Below are 16,168 nucleotides of genomic sequence, written 5' to 3'. Positions count from 1 at the left end.
GAAAGCAGCCATGTTTTTCTTATCCTGGACAACCCCTTGAAGTGCCTTACAGGGGTATTCCCATCTCCAAGATCCCAATATGTAGTAGGTATAATAATAATATTAGCAAATGCCTCCAATTAGAAATGTAGTATAGTTTTCTGATTCACTAGGTCTCTTTCCTCATGTGCAGGCCTTGCAGGACCTTAGTTATCCATGGTTGTGACCACTAGCAACTAGCTAACTCACTACATCAGTGGTCGTAACCATGGCTATCTAAGGTCCTGCAAAGCTTGCACATGAAGAAAGACATAGCGAATCAGAAAAACATATTTGGATAGGACCTTGGAGATGGGAATACCCCTTTAAGATCACTGGCAGTGAACTATAGTAACCTGATTATGACATCATATGTAACATATGGTGATGTCACTGGTTGTAGATCAAAATGCTCAGTCCTAATAGAGCTCTCTAATGACAGTGAATATTGTAGAAATAAAGGACAACCTTTCAGATCTGAGCTGTCATTTGTCATAGACAGACTCTTTTATAACACAGGAGTAAACATGCAGAAAGCAGCTGTTGTTGGCAACAGCTCCACTTTTCTGTTGAACTAAATCTCACATCATCTTTACTTCTCCTTTAAAATGTTTTATATCCTATCCTCAAGGAATCGTACATTCCTCCGCACACATAATTGTCACGGGTGTATCAGAGGTGACAGACAGTCGCTCTGCAGTTGGTTGTAGGAGATCTCTACGTTTCGCATTACAGACATCTTCTTACAGGCTGGCTGTCTCTAGGACGCAGCGGCTACCTCCCTCTGGCTAATTAGCTCTCTGGCCTAAGTGTATAAATACCTGGTGTGTTCTAGAGGGAGGTGCCGGCGATATTCATTACTACTTGTGAGGCTTTAGCAAGAATAGTACTTCGTTCTCTCTGGAGCTTGAGACCGAGTTTGCATTTGTCTGGAGTCGTCTAAAGCTAAGCAATTACCCCCCCCCGTTTGTCTACCCTTGTTGTCTATAGAGTTTAGTGGAGATCGACTAGTGCTCATCTCCTCCCATCCCTAGCCTTAGCCATACGCCAGAGAAAGGCAGGGTGAGGCACTCATGCGGCGATTGCTGAAGAGGCAATATAGGGACGGTAGTTGAGACAGGGTGACACTAGACCAGACTAGGAAGTCTCCGCTTCCCCCTTTCCCTAGTGTCAGGGCTCCCTTTCCCTCTTCCCTCTGTGTTGCACTAAGTCTTTCCCACACCTGGCGTGACAATAATGGAGAAAGTTTATAAACTATCGGCCATTGGTTTCCCATAGCAACCAATCACAGCACAGCTTTCATTTTTCAAAAGCACTATTAGAAATGAAAGCTGTGCTGTAATTGGTTGCTATGGGCAACAATGCCAGTTTTTTTCAGACAGTTTCATAAATTTTCCTCCTTGTTAGTCGACTGAGTAACTCCTCATACTTACTGTGTATGTGACTATGGATTGGATGTGACCTAATAGGTAAAATGGTTTATCTCCTTCCTGACAAATGCCATACATTTCAGGTGTGGGTCTATGGAGCGCTGAGCCCACTCCACACACAGCAGCCAACACCTATCGGTAACAGCAGCGACCCATAAAATGTCATTGTTCATGACTAAGTGATGCAAACCTTCAGGTGCACCAATTTGGGCACCCATCATGCCGCAACTCGATCGTAGGGTGAAACTCCCTGGTTGCCATCTTCTGGTTTCAGCGGCGTTCCGGTCCCCTCCAGCACCACGTGTCCGCATCTGTAACCTCCCAGATCACTGTGTAGATTAGCAATTACCCTTTCAAGTTCACAAAGTGAATTCCACTCTACACAGTAACCACGGTGTGATTCAGCAGTTCATAAACGCGCGTCACGTGGTGCTGAACAGACAGGAGCATCGCTGAAACACAGAGAAGAAGATGACTAGTGAGTATGTTACTACCTTCATGAGACACAGGCCATGTTCACACATTCAGTATTTTCCATCAGTATTTGTAGCCAAAATCAGGAGTGGAACAATCAGAGGAAAAGTATAATAGAAACACATCACCACTTCTGTATTTATCACCCACTCCTGGTTTTGGCTTAAAAATATTGATGTAAAATACTGACGAAATACTGAACGTGTGAACGTGGCCTTACACACATGATCCCTAAGGCCTCATCTAGATGCCTGTTTTTCACGTATGTTTTCTATCTGTGATTTTCACAAATAGAACACATACCCATTATACTCTATGGGGCTGTTCACATGTCCGAGTCTTTTTGCAGATCGTGTGTCCATGCCAAAATCACAGAGACATGTTTTTTACTGGCATCACAGATGAAAAGTACCAATACAAGTCTATGGGTCCGTGACTTCTACATTTATTCATACATGAAAAACACTGATGAAACGCTGATGATAGTAAAAACTGACCAAACACTGATGATACCCTGATAGTAAAAACTGACCAAACACTGATGAAACTAGGATCCAAAACACTGATAACACTTTTACCATTTTTTTGCGTACATGAACAAAACACAGATGTCTGAATGAGGCCTAACAGGAGGTCCAATAAAATGATGCTTTAATTGAAATATATACTATACAAGCTTGGTAATGCTATAATTGTACTGACCTGGAGAATTATGTTTCACTGTACAATGAACATAGAAAAAAATGCTTTTCTTTACCATTTCACTGCATTGGATTTTTTTAAATTTTCAGTACATTGTATGGAAAAATGAATGGGGCTATTCAAAACTACAACAACAATTATATACACTGCTCAAAAAAATAAAGGGAACACTGAAATAACCCATCCTAGATCTGAATGAATGAAATATTCTCATTGAATACTTTGTTCTGTACAATGTTGAATGTGCTGACAACAAAAGCACACAAAAGTCATCCATGGAAATCAAATTTATTAACCAATGGAGGCCTGGATTTGGAGTCACCCCCAAAATTAAAGTGGAAAAACACACTACAGGCTGATCCAACTTTGATGTAATGTCCTTAAAACAAGTCAAAATGAGGCTCAGCATTGTGTGTGGCCTCCACGTGCCTGTATGACCTCCCTACAACGCCTGGGCATGCTCCTGATGAGGTTGCGGATGGTCTCCTGTGGGATCTCCTCCCAGACCTGGACTAAAGCATCCGCCAACTCCTGGACAGTCTGTGGTGCAACGTGACGTTGGTGGATGGAGCGAGACATGATGTCCCAGATGGGCTCAATCGGATTCAGGTCTGGGGAACGGGCGGGCCAGTCCATAGCTTCAATGCCTTCATCTTGCAGGAACTGCTGACACACTCCAGCCACATGAGGTCTGGCATTGTCCTGCATTAGGAGGAACCCAGGGCCAACCACACCAGCATATGGTCTCACAAGGGGTCTGAGGATCTCATCTCGGTACCTAATGGCAGTCAGGCTACCTCTGGCGAGCACATGGAGGGCTGTGCGGCCCTCCAAAGTAATGCCACCCCACACCATTACTGACCCACTGCCAAACCGGTCATGCTGAAGGATGTTGCAGGCAGCAGATCACTCTCCATGGCGTCTCCAGACTCTGTCACGTCTGTCACATGTGCTCAGTGTGAACCTGCTTTCATCTGTGAAGAGCACAGGGCACCAGTGGCGACTTTGCCAATCCTGGCGTTCTGTGGCAAATGCCAAGCGTCCTGCACGGTGTTGGGCTGTGAGCACAACCCCCATCTGTGGACGTCGGGCCCTCATACCGTTTGTGCAGACACATGCACATTTTTGACCTGCTGGAGGTCATTTTGCAGGACTTTGGCAGTGCTCCTTCTGTTCCTCCTTGCACAAAGGCAGAGGTAGCGGTACTGCTGCTGGGTTGTTGCCCTCCTACGGCCCTTTCCACGTCTCCTGGTGTTCTTGTCTGTCTCCTAGTAGCGCCTCCAGCCTCTGGACACTATGCTGACAGACAGAGCAAACCTTCTTGCCACAGCTCGCATTGATGTGCCATCCTGGATGAGCTGCACTACCTGAGCAACTTCTGTGGGTTGTAAAGTCCGTCTCATGCTACAACGAGTGTGAAAGCACAACCAACATTCAAAAGTGACCAAAACATCAGCCAGAAAGCATTGGTACTGAGATGTGGTCTGTGGTCCCCACCTGCAGAACCGCTCCTTTATTGAGGGTGCCTTGATAATTGCCAATAATTTCCATCTATTGTCTATTCCATTTGCACAACAGCATGTGAAATTGATTGTCAATCAGTGTTGCTTCCTAAGTGGACAGTTTGATTTCACAGAAGTTTGACTTACTTGGAGTTATATTCTGTTGTTTAAGTGTTCCCTTTATTTTTTTGAGCAGTGTATAATTGTGCTAAAATTGAAAGACTTAGGCTAAGGCTACATGCGACTCTGGCATCTCATCTCTGCAGAAAAGCCTACAGTCAGCAATGACTCACTGCTACCTTACTCAAAAACAGACAAGCTTAAACCACTGAAAGCTAGACAAAAACAGAAGAAAAAAGAATAATGAATAGGGGCGTAAGACTACACGGCAACTTTGTCAGCAACAGCTATTGCATGACCGCATTGCAACACCTACACTGCTGTGACTAGCAAGTTGCAAAAAATATATTAGAATCTGATATTTTGTGACTTACTTGTTATGGTAGTGTAGGTTTTGTAATGAGACCCCATACGCTTCGATAGAGCTGCAATATAGCAGCGGCACTGTGAGTACTTAGGTCGTGAGACAGATGTCGTGGCCAAAGTTGCTGTATAGTCTTCCTTAGGCCCCAATTCATTATTCTGTTTGCACCAGTTTTCTGTCTTGTTTTCAGTGGCTTAAGCCTGCTTTTGAGAGGTGGCAGTGAGGCTATTGCTGGCTGTGGGTATTTCTGAAGAGAGGAGTTTTCAGGTTATGTCTGAGGGCTCTATTTGTGCGAGACAACTGTAAGGTAAGACAATGAATTCCAAAGGATGAAGGAAGCTTGGGAAGGAGGCAATCTGGTGAGGAACGTAGTGACAGCAGAGGAGAGAAGGCGGCTTTGTGAGAACCTGAGAATACGTGTGGGAAGGTTTAGGGAGATTAGTTTGGAGATGTATGGAGGAGACTGATTATGCAGAGTATAAGTCATTGTTAGTAGTTTAAACTGGATTAGCTGTGAAATTGGAAGACAGAGAAGGGATTGGCAGAGGCTGGGGAGTAGTGAGGACAGAAGTCGAGTAATCAGGCAGCAGAGTTTAGGATAGACTGGCTGAGATACAACAGAGGATGATCTTGCAGTAGTCGAGGTGGGAGATGATGAGGACACTAACATTTTAGTAGATTCAGGGTTGAGGAAAGGATAAATTCTTTAAATATTTTTGAGCTAGATGTGGTAGGAGGTGGTTAGGGCTTGGATGTGTGGTTAAAGGACAGGACTGGGTCAAGGGATACTGTGAGGCAGCGGACATATGATACATACAGTGGGTACGGAAAGTATTCAGACCCCTTTAAATTTTTCACTCGTTGTTTCACTGCAGCCATTTGGTAAATTCTAAAAAGTTCATTTTTTTCTCATTAAAGTACACTCTGCACCCCATCTTGACTGTAAAAAAACAGAAATGTAGAAATTTTTGCAAATTGATTAAAAAAAGAAAAACTGAAATATCACATTGTCCTAAGTATTCAGACCCTTGAAGTCTTCCAAGTCTGATGTTCAGAGCACTCTGGAAGAGGTTTTCATCCAGGATATCTCTGTACTTGGCCGCATTCATGTTTCCTTCAATTGCAACCAGTCGTCCTTTCCCTGCAGCTGAAAAACACCCCCATAGCATGATGCTGCCACCAACATGTTTTACTGTTGGGATTGTATTGGGCAGGTGATGAGCAGTGCCTGGTTTTCTCCACACATACGGCTTAGAATTATAACCAAAAAGTTCTATCTTCATCTCTTCAGACCAAAGAATCTTATTTCTCATAGGGTCCTTCATGTATTTTTGAGCAAACTCTATGCCGGCTTTCATTTGTCTTGCACTGAGGAGAGGTTTCCGTCGGGCCACTCTGCCATAAAGGCCCGACTGGTGGAGGGATGCAGTGATAGTTGACTTTGTGGAACTTTCTCCCATCTCCCTACTGCATCTCTGGAGCTCAGCCACAGTGATCTTGGGGTTCTTCTTTACCTCTCTCACCAAGGCTCTTCTCCCACGATTGCTCAGTTTGTCTGGATGGCCATGTCTAGGAAGACTTCTGGTGGTCCCAAACTTCTTCCATTTAAGGATTATGGAGGCCACTGTGCTCTTAGGAACCTTGAGTAATGCAGAAATTCTTTTGTAACCTTGGCCAGATCTGTACCTTGCCACAATTCTGTATCTGAGCTTCTTGGGCAGTTCCTTTGAGCTCATGATTCTCATTTGGTCGGACATGCACTGTGAGCTGTGAGGTCTTATATAGACAGGTGTGTGCCTTTCCAAATCAAGTCCTATCAGTTTAATTAAACATAGCTGGACTCCAATGAAGGAGTAGAACCATCTCAAGGAGGATCACAAGGAAATGGACAGCATGTGACTTAAATATGTGTGTCTGAGAAAAGGGTCTGAATACTTAGGACAATGTGATATTTCAGTTTTTCTTTTTTAATACATTTGCAAAAATTTCTACATTTCTGTTTTTTTTCAGTCAAGATGGGGTGCAGAGTGTACTTTAATGAGAAAAAAAAATAACTTTTTAGAATTTACCAAATGGCTGCAATGAAAGAAAGAGTGAAAAATGTAAAGGGGTCTGAATGCTTTCCGTACCCATTGTAGGAAAGTGGAGTGTAATTTCTTGTGATAGACAGATTTGGTAGGGTGTGGAATGAAATGGAGTGTACAATTAATACTGAGAGATCGGTAGATAAAGATGTGTCTGTGATTCCAGGACTTGCCGACATGCCGCTTCGAAAGACCTTCAGGAGAATTGAAGCCCTATGGAGGGACTGGGATGCAAAAGCTCAGAAATCAGGGCTGCGAAGCACTGTGTACAGTGTCAATGGAGACGAGTACACAGGGGAATGGATGAATAACATGAAACATGGTAAGAATGGATATCTGTTTGACCTATTACTGTATAATAGACTAAAGAATACAAGCAACCATGTTTGCCCACATTTATAAAAAATGGTGTAATTTGCACCTAATCTTTAGTGCACTCTCTTCACCTCCACCAATCCATATTTATGAAATGTCATCCAGAAATGCAAAGTATACAAATTAAATAGTTATATAAGGGACTTAGCCCCTATAAAAATCATATATGCCGAGTGTCAGTGGAGAAAATCACTTTCAGCAGAAGACGTCATCCACTATAAATTAATGCTCAAAACTTATAACTCTGCTCTCCATCTGGCCAAACAAGTCTACTTCACCACCTTCATCACATCACTAGCCGACAATCCAAAACGATTCTTTGAAACTTTCCACTCCCTCCTGAGCCCTGAAGTACAAACCCTCGTCACCAACTTAATCGCTGATGATCTGGCCACCTATTTCTGAGAAAATATCACCCATATCCATCAGGACATTTTCACACAATCCCACCACAGCCTGGATCCCCTTCCCTCCCGCACCTCAAGCACACTTTCCACCTTTGAAGCTGTTGCAGAGAAAGATGGTACCAGGCTCCTCGCTTCTTTTCGCCCTACATCCTGCACTTCCCTCACATCTCCTCCAGTCTCTCTCCCCGGTTGTCTTTGCCCACTTAGCTAAAATATTTAACCTCTTTCTTTTTTCCAATATCTTTCCCTCTTTTTTCAAACACACAGTCATAACTCCTTTACTTAAAAAAAAAATCCCTCGACCAGAACTGCACTGCACTGCTAAATACAGACCTGTCTCTAATCTTCCTTTCATCTCTAAACTCCTGGAACGCTTGGTCCATGCCTGTCTAATCCGCTATCTCTCAGATAATGCTCTTCTTGACCCTTTATAATCCTATTTCCGCTCTTTACACTCTACTGAAACTGCCCTCACTAAAGTCTCTAATGATCTCCTAACAGCTAAATCTAATGGTCACTGCTCCCTGCTGATTCTCCTGGATCTCTCTGCAGCATTCGACACTGGATCACCAGCTCCTCCTCACTATGATCCGCTCTATTGGACTCAAAGATACCACTCTCTCCTGGTTCTCCTCCTACCTCTCTGACCGCTCCTTCACTCTATCTTTTACTGGCTTCTCTTCCTCTCCTCTTCCCCTTACTGTCGGGGTTCCTCATGGTTCCGTCCTAGGTTCTCTCCTCTTCTCTTTCTATACTGCCTTTATTGGACAAACCATCAGCAGGTTTGGTTTTCAGTACCATCTCTATGCTGATGACACCCAATTATAAATATTGTCTCCTGATATCACCCCTTTATTACGATAAAATACCAGTGATTGTTTTTCCGCCGTCTCTAACATCATGTACTCCCTCTATCTAAAACTGAATCTGTCAAAAACTGAACTTGTCTTTCCTCCCTCCACTATCCTACCTATTCCCAATATTACCATTACATGGTGGTTCTACCATTAGTCCCCTGCAGCACGCCCGCTGTCTTGGGGTCATACTTAATACAGGAGCTATAGAGCAAAGAAGTGCAAATAAGGTCTTATCCGATATTAAATTTAGGAGTTAAAAAAGGTTATGCTAACCTGTAAAGTTGTGCTACCACAACAATATAGAGGCATAGGATTACATCTGCTGCAGGTCCCCAGGTCATCCGACCGGTAGAGATCTTTTACAAGTTGAACATGTGTCCATAAAATGAAACAATCCATGTGTAACGTGGTGCGGGGCGGTAGCCGTAGGCGAGGAACTCCTCCCGTACGCCCTGGCATGTTACATGAAGGTAGGGGTCCTGGCTGAGTGTGTGAACTTGTTTCTAAAGTAAGCCGCATCATGGCTTCCGAACCCTTGGAAGAAGTAAAAAAAGACAGAACATGTGCACTGCAGCGTGGTTTTGTCATTGCTTTGCAATATGCTATTTTTTTGCATCAGTTTCTCTGCTCTTTTTCAAGCAGGATCCACCAGAAAAAGACGTGGTGTGCACATACCCTATAAGAGGGTTTATCTTTTCTATCCAGATATCCTCTGCACTAATTATGTCTTTTAACTGTTATTTCAGGCAAAGGTGCATGTATCTACAAGGAAGCCAATGCCATCTACCAAGGGGACTGGATCTGTGGGAAGAGGAGCGGATACGGCACGTACGCTGTTAAGTCCCCCAGCACTGGAGAATACATCAGGGTTTATGCTGGGAACTGGAAGAACGATGAGAAACATGTAAGTTGTTTCTTTACGTCCTGTCTATCAGTTACAGGACTGGCCGCTGCCGTTATAGTATGATAACCTGATAGGGTCGTCCACGATGACCGCCATCTTTAGGTCTAATGTAAAGATCAGAGCAGAACACAAGAGATCATGTGAATATAATTACAGGACATAGAGGCTTCTGTATCTATAACATGTAAAGTATCGGACTGTGGAGCCAAGGGCCCCCCAGTAACCAACTCCAGGGCCCCACTTTTAAGCTAAATGCAAATGTGACATTATTCTCAATCACAAATTTCTATACCAATGATCTGGGTAGATTGTTAAATGATTAAGATGCTGCCTTTGTACATAGTGATTCAAGTATATTGTGCCAAGTACTTCTCTTATAAGAGGATGGTGGCCTACCAGAGGATTCTCCTGTTCTCCTGTGGGCCAGTCCAAGCCCGGGTATAAATATTGAGCTTGAATAGTGACTTCTGTGTCTTTGCAGGGATATGGGACTTACTACTATTGGTCAGAGGATGAATACTATAAGGGAGGCTGGAAGTGTGGCCAACGGAGCGGATGGGGCAAGATGATATATGCCAACGGTGACGTCTATGAAGGAGGATGGCAGAATGACAAGTACTGTGGACGAGGGATACTTTTCTCAGGTCATTCATATTATTTTACTGACATTATTACAGGTTCCTAGCAACAAATCCAATTTTAGTTTTAGAGTAGGGAGAGCTAATTGGCCCTAGCCCTGTTGGACAGAAACTCTGCTTATCATCTCGATCACTTTTGTCTCTGTAGGATCATCGCTGGGACACTACACTGTGAACCAGAAGCGTTTTTATTCACTGAATGATAGTTAACCTCCAAAAAAAACAGCACAGATCAGAGAAACCTCAGATCTCAGCCACTTAACCCCACAAATGCAGTGGCCAAGAAGGACGAAGCATCTAAACATAGCATTTTCAGTAGTTTTTTTGCATTCTTTCTCCCATAATCCATCTGCTTTGAATAGACAGGATAATATCCCACTATTAATTGTTTGGCACGTATGGACATAAATGTACATTTGCGCCAGAGTCCTGCATGTATGGAGTAAGCTCAGGAGCTGAGCCCGCTCAACTCGCAGCAAATGTGGTACAATTTTTATGAAATAGATAGGAGAAACTTTTTTTTTTTCACCCACATACAAGAAAAAATTACAAAAATCGGACAAAAGTGCTGAAAATCAAATTAAACTCAGATGAAAATCACTGATAAAACTCAGTCCGTTTTTCTTATATGTGAAAAAAACTGACGTGTGAATGAGCCCTTACTTGTAGTTGAGTGTGGATTACAAATGGAGGCAAGAAATCTGCCAGAAGCAGGAGCAGACACAGACAGAAGATGGCCCCTCTGCAAAAACAGTATATGGGCCCTTTGCAGTCCAATAATGTGTCTGGGACAGAAGCATCTTGCTGCTTTGGAGGTGGGAGTGGGCCTCTTACCTCTTGGGCCGCTGTGCACCAGTGGTAGGTCCTTCCCTGGCCAGAAGCAAGCGTAACATAAGACTATTTAACACAATCTTGCTTTAGGTTTTCACCTTTTACAATGTAATGATGAAGGCTACGGCAAATCTGCATGTATCACTTTTTTGCTGCAATAAAAAAAATTCTGTGTGTGGCCTGACCCTTATATTTCATGTATATTATCAGCCAACAACAACCGCTATGAAGGTTCTTGGAAAGATGGAATGAAGCATGGACCCGGGAAGTTCTACTATCTGGACACAGGCAGAATCTATGACGGATATTGGATAATGGACATTGCCAAGTGTGGGACTTTACAGGACACTGTCTGCACAGAGGTTCCCGACACCAGAAAGCTTCCTATCCCAGAGGTAATGTTAGGGTGCAGTCAGACGGTCGTATAACACGGACGACGATCACATCACAATGCTCGGACTGGCCGGCAGCTCTCCTGACCACAGCGTGGCAGTCCGTATTTCTATGCAGCCGTCACACTCAGGTGAGGAGAGCCACCGGCTCGCACTGCAATGCGAGAGTCGTCCGTGTTATACGACCATCTGACTGCGCCCTAAATGTAGGAAACTGAATGCAGCATGGTGCATCATATCAACTGTATTACAGTTTCAGCTCCTGCCCCTCAGTCGTTCTCCTCACTCAAACCTGAATCTTCTCTCTAAGAACTGATGCATCGAACTGCAGGGTGTACGGAGCAGAAACCTGTTAGGAAGTTATACCTGGGTTTCTATAGTTCCCCTAGGATGTATTCACACAGCTGCTCTCCCTCCCCATTAGGAAATCACATGAAGAAAAACCCCAAGGCCTCAAAAAAAACAAACCCAAGTGATGAAATAAGTCATTTTTATTTTTTTTGCCTTCGGTGTTCAATGACGCATGTTGCACCAAATTCTTCAAAAATGTCACACATAGGTTCATGACTTTTACGCAAAATCAAAAATACCCTTTTTTGGGACTTTTTAGTGTAAAAAAACCCAAAACAACAAAAAAACAAAACATTTTCCGCTAAACTGTCACGCAAAAAAAAAGAAAAATCAGGCGTACATAAAATCACTTCAGTAGGGGGAATGGGAGTACATTTGTGCAAAATGTTCAACTTTTTAAATAGTTGCAATTGATGAATCCGCCGAGAGCATCTGGAAACCAAAAATCCTGCCCACAGTGGAGAACATAAAATAAACTTTAATAAAGACGCAAACTAAATAAAAATAAGGCGCAAATGTAAAACACCATAAACTCGATAAAAAGAAGGCACCAATACAATAATGAATCAGGCACCAAGAGTATAAATTGTTGCTGAGAAGAATATATATTGTCATTTCAGTCACTTTTTTTTTAATTTTTTAAAAAGGTGAAAGTGGCCGACCCCAAGAGCGTCCTCGAAGAAGCAATAAGAGGAGTCACATCTCCAGCACAGAAACTCAACATCACTTTGGCTCCCACCATAGGCATGCTATTGGAGCAATATTACCTCAAGTGAAGTCATGGGCTTGCTATACATTTTTCTTAGGGCAATACCAAAACCCCTATGGAAAGAGGGAAAAAAAACATGTCTGGATTAAACTCAAAAAATAAATAAAACACTAGATGAAGCCTTAGGGCATGTCAAGAGTCTCCTGTGACCACCTTGCTGACGCCATGAAAATGCTCTGTGGCTAATACATTGGATGTCATATGTATGCTATGCAGCCTATTCCACTAGTTCATATGTTTGGAATAATGGTAAGAATAATGAAAACCATCCATTTTTCCATTTGTTAATAGATAGATTTATTGCTGTATTCAGTTAAATTTTCTGGTGTAAATACTTTTAACAGTTCAGCACTTGGGGCAAAAATCATTTCTAAAGCCGCAGCCTCACTTTATCCATTTACTTCTCCGAGTTGGCATGGTTTTAAGCCAGGGATGTCAAACTCAAACACATAGAGCGCCAAAATAAAAAAACTTGGGACAAAGTTGCGGAACAACCAGTATACAGTATAATGGGAATCACATACAAGTGCTTCTCACTAAATTAGAATATCATCATCAAAAAGTTAATTTATTTCAGTTCTTCAAGACAAAAAGTGAAACTCATATTATATAGAGTCATTACAAACAGAGTGATCTATTTCAAGTGTTTATTTCTGTTAATGTTGATGATTATGGCTTACAGCCAATGAAAACAGAAAAGTCATTATCTCAGTAAATCAAAATAATTAACAAAAAACACCTGCAAAGGCTTCCTACGCGTTTAAAAAGGTCCCTTAGTCTGTTTCAGTAGGCTCCACAATTATGGGGAAGACTGCTGACTTGACAGATGTCCAGAAGGCAGTCATTGACACACTCCACAAGGTCCCAAGGTTCCAATTTTCATTTGTAAATCAAGGTCCCAGAGTCTGGAGGAAGAGTGGAGAGGCCACAACCCAAGTAGCTTGAGGTCTAGTGTGAAGTTTCCACAATCAGTGATGGTTTGGGGAGCCATGTCATCTGCTGGTGTAGGTCCACTGTGTTTTATCAAGACCAAAGTCAGCGCAGCTGTCTACCAGGAAATTTTAGAGCACTTCATGCTTCCCTCTGACGACAAGCTTTTTGGAGATGGAAATGTCATTCTCCAGCAGGACTTGGTACCTGTCCACACTGCCAAAAGTACCAATACCTGGTTTAAAAACAACAGTATCACTGTGCTTGATTGGCCAGCAAACTCGCTTGACCTTAACCCCATAGAGAATCTATTATAGAGAATCTATGGGGTATTGTCAAGAGGAAGATGAGAGACACCAGACCCAACAATGCAGACGAGCTGAAGGCGGCTATTAAAGCAACCTGGGCTTCCATAACACCTCAGCAGTGCCACAGGCTGATCGCCTCCATGCCACGCCGCATTGATGCAGTAATTAATGCGAAAGGAGCCCCGGCCAAGTATTGAGTGCAATTACTGAACATACATTTCAGTAGTAACAAACTGTAACGCTAAGTATGCGAACATGAAATATATGAAATTTGAATAGCATTACTGCACTAGAAAATAGAAATAAATGAGAAATCTTAGCGCATAAATTGGCCAATTCATGTGTACTTGGCAGCCGTGATAAGGCGTTTCTCAAAACACCAGGACCCTACCAATGTGAATACCTCTTTAAGGGACATCAGTCTGCTTATGTGTGGGAAAGTAAGATCCTACTGCAATTAAAACCACCTGCGGCATCATGGTGGACTGCTCAGTCAAAGCTTAAACAGAGAAACAGAAAAAACTGACCCCACTTCCAATACAAGAAATAGGTGTGAACAGGGGCTTACTAGGAGCCGCTACCTCCATAAAATACTATCAAAGTAGTTAGTATTTTATGGAGGTAGCGGCTCCTAGTAAGCACCTGTTCACACCTACAGTGCCTACAAGTAGTATTCAACCCCCTGCAGATTTAGCTGGTTTGATAAGATGCAAATAAGTTAGAGCCTTCAAACTGCAAACGAGAGTAGGTTTTATGAACAGAAGCATAAATCTTACAAACCAAAAAGTTATGTTGCTCAGTTGAATTTTATTAAATTTTAAACATAAAAGTGAGGGTCAATTATTATTCAACCCCTATGTTTAATATTTTGTGGAATAACCCTTGTTTGCAATTACAGCTAATAATCGTCTTTTATAAGACCTGATCAGGCCGGCACAGGTCTGTGGAGTTATCTTGGCCCACTCCTCCATGCAGATCTTCTCCAAGTTATCTAGGTTCTTTGGGTGTCTCATGTGGACTTTATTCTTGAGCTCCTTCCACAAGTTTTCAATTGGGTTAAGGTCAGGAGACTGACTAGGCCACTCCAACACCTTGACTTTTTCCCTCTTGAACCAGGCCTTGGTTTTCTTGGCTGTGTGCTTTGGGTCGTTGTCTTGTTGGAAGATGAAATTACGACCCATCTTAAGATCCTTGATGGAGGAGCGGAGGTTCTTGGCCAAAATCTCCAGGTAGGCCGTGCTATCCATCTTCCCATGGATGCGGACCAGATGGCCAGGCCCCTTGGCAGAGAAACAGCCCCACAGCATGATGCTGCCACCACCATGCTTGACTGTAGGGATGGTATTCTTGGGGTCGTATGCAGTGCCATCCAGTCTCCAAACGTCACGTGTGTGGTTGGCACCAAAGATCTCGATCTTGGTCTCATCAGACCATAGAACCTTGAACCAGTCTGTCTCAGAGTCCTCCAAGTGATCATGAGCAAACTGTAGACGAGCCTTGACATGACGCTTTGAAAGTAAAGGTACCTTACGGGGTCGTCTGGAACGGAGACCATTGCGGTGGAGTACGTTACTTATGGTATTGACAGAAACCAATGTCCCCACTGCCATGAGATCTTCCAGAGCTCCTTCCTTGTTGTCCTTGGGTTAGCCTTGACTCTTCGGACAAGCCTGGCCTCGGCACGGGAGGACACTTTCAAAGGCTGTCCAGGCCGTGGAAGGCTAACAGTAGTTCCATAAGCCTTCCACTTACGGATGATGCTCCCAACAGTGGAGACAGGTAGGCCCAACTCCTTGGAAAGGGTTTTGTACCCCTTGCCAGCCTTGTGACCCTCCACGATCTTGTCTCTGATGGCCTTGGAATGCTCTTTTGTCTTTCCCATGTTGACCATGTCTGAGTGCTGTTCACAAGTTTGGGGAGGGTCTTAACTAGTCAGAAAAGGCTGGCAAAAGAGATCTTTAATCCACACATGTGAAGCTCATTATTCTTGGTGCCTGAACTACTTCTTAATACTTTAGGGGGACCAAACAGAATTCTTGTGGTTTGAGGGGTTGAATAATAAATGACACTCTGAATTAACTTTTAACGTTTTAAAAAAACAAAAAAAAAGTTGCTGCAGTGCATTTCCCACTTCCAGGCTGATCTACAGTACAAATGTCACAATGCCAAGTTAATTCCGCATGTGTCAACCACCTAAATCTGCAGGGGGTTGAATACTACTTGTAGGCACTGTATTTCTTATATTGGAAGTGCTGTCAGCTTTTTCGGTTTATACATTTAAGTAGGCCAACATTTCGGATTTTAAAAACATTTTTGTTGTTATAAAGTATTCTAATTTACTGAGATAATGACTTTTGTGTTTTCATTGGCTGTAAGCCGTAATCATCAACATTAACAGAAATAAACACTTGAAATAGATCACTCTGTCTGTAATGACTCTATATAATATAGCAGTTTTACCTTTTCTATTGAAGAACTGAAATAAACTTTTTGATAATGTTCTAATTTAGTGAGAAGCACTTGTGTGTACCATATATAATATATAATTTTAACATTGAGAAATAGAAAATCACACTGTATAAATTAGATAATTTTTTTTGCATTTTGCAGTGAGAAATAAGTATTTGATTCCTCTGACAAACACTTAATACTTGGTGGCAAAACCCTTGTAGGCAAGCACAGCAGTCAGACGTTTTTTGTAGTTGATGATGA

At 42.7% G+C, this 16,168-nt stretch overlaps 1 protein-coding gene across 1 annotated transcript; it reads left to right on the top strand.

Moving 5' to 3' along the window:
- The first annotated feature begins 6,871 nt into the window (after positions 1-6,871).
- Positions 6,872-12,225, top strand: LOC141264709 (MORN repeat-containing protein 3-like). Its single transcript, XM_073676975.1, has 5 exons — positions 6,872-7,016; positions 9,080-9,237; positions 9,719-9,881; positions 10,917-11,101; positions 12,097-12,225. The coding sequence occupies exons 1-5, from the start codon at positions 6,872-6,874 to the stop codon at positions 12,223-12,225; spliced, it is 780 nt and encodes a 259-aa protein (XP_073533076.1).
- Positions 12,226-16,168: the final 3,943 nt, after the last annotated feature.

This window comes from Phyllobates terribilis, unplaced genomic scaffold (assembly GCF_046119375.1).
Source record: "Phyllobates terribilis strain yellow unplaced genomic scaffold, ASM4611937v1 Scaffold_4__5_contigs__length_816908805, whole genome shotgun sequence".
Lineage (NCBI taxonomy): Eukaryota > Metazoa > Chordata > Amphibia > Anura > Dendrobatidae > Phyllobates > Phyllobates terribilis.
The sequence above is the reverse complement of the archived record's forward strand: the minus strand, read 5'-3'. Positions and strand labels throughout refer to the sequence as shown.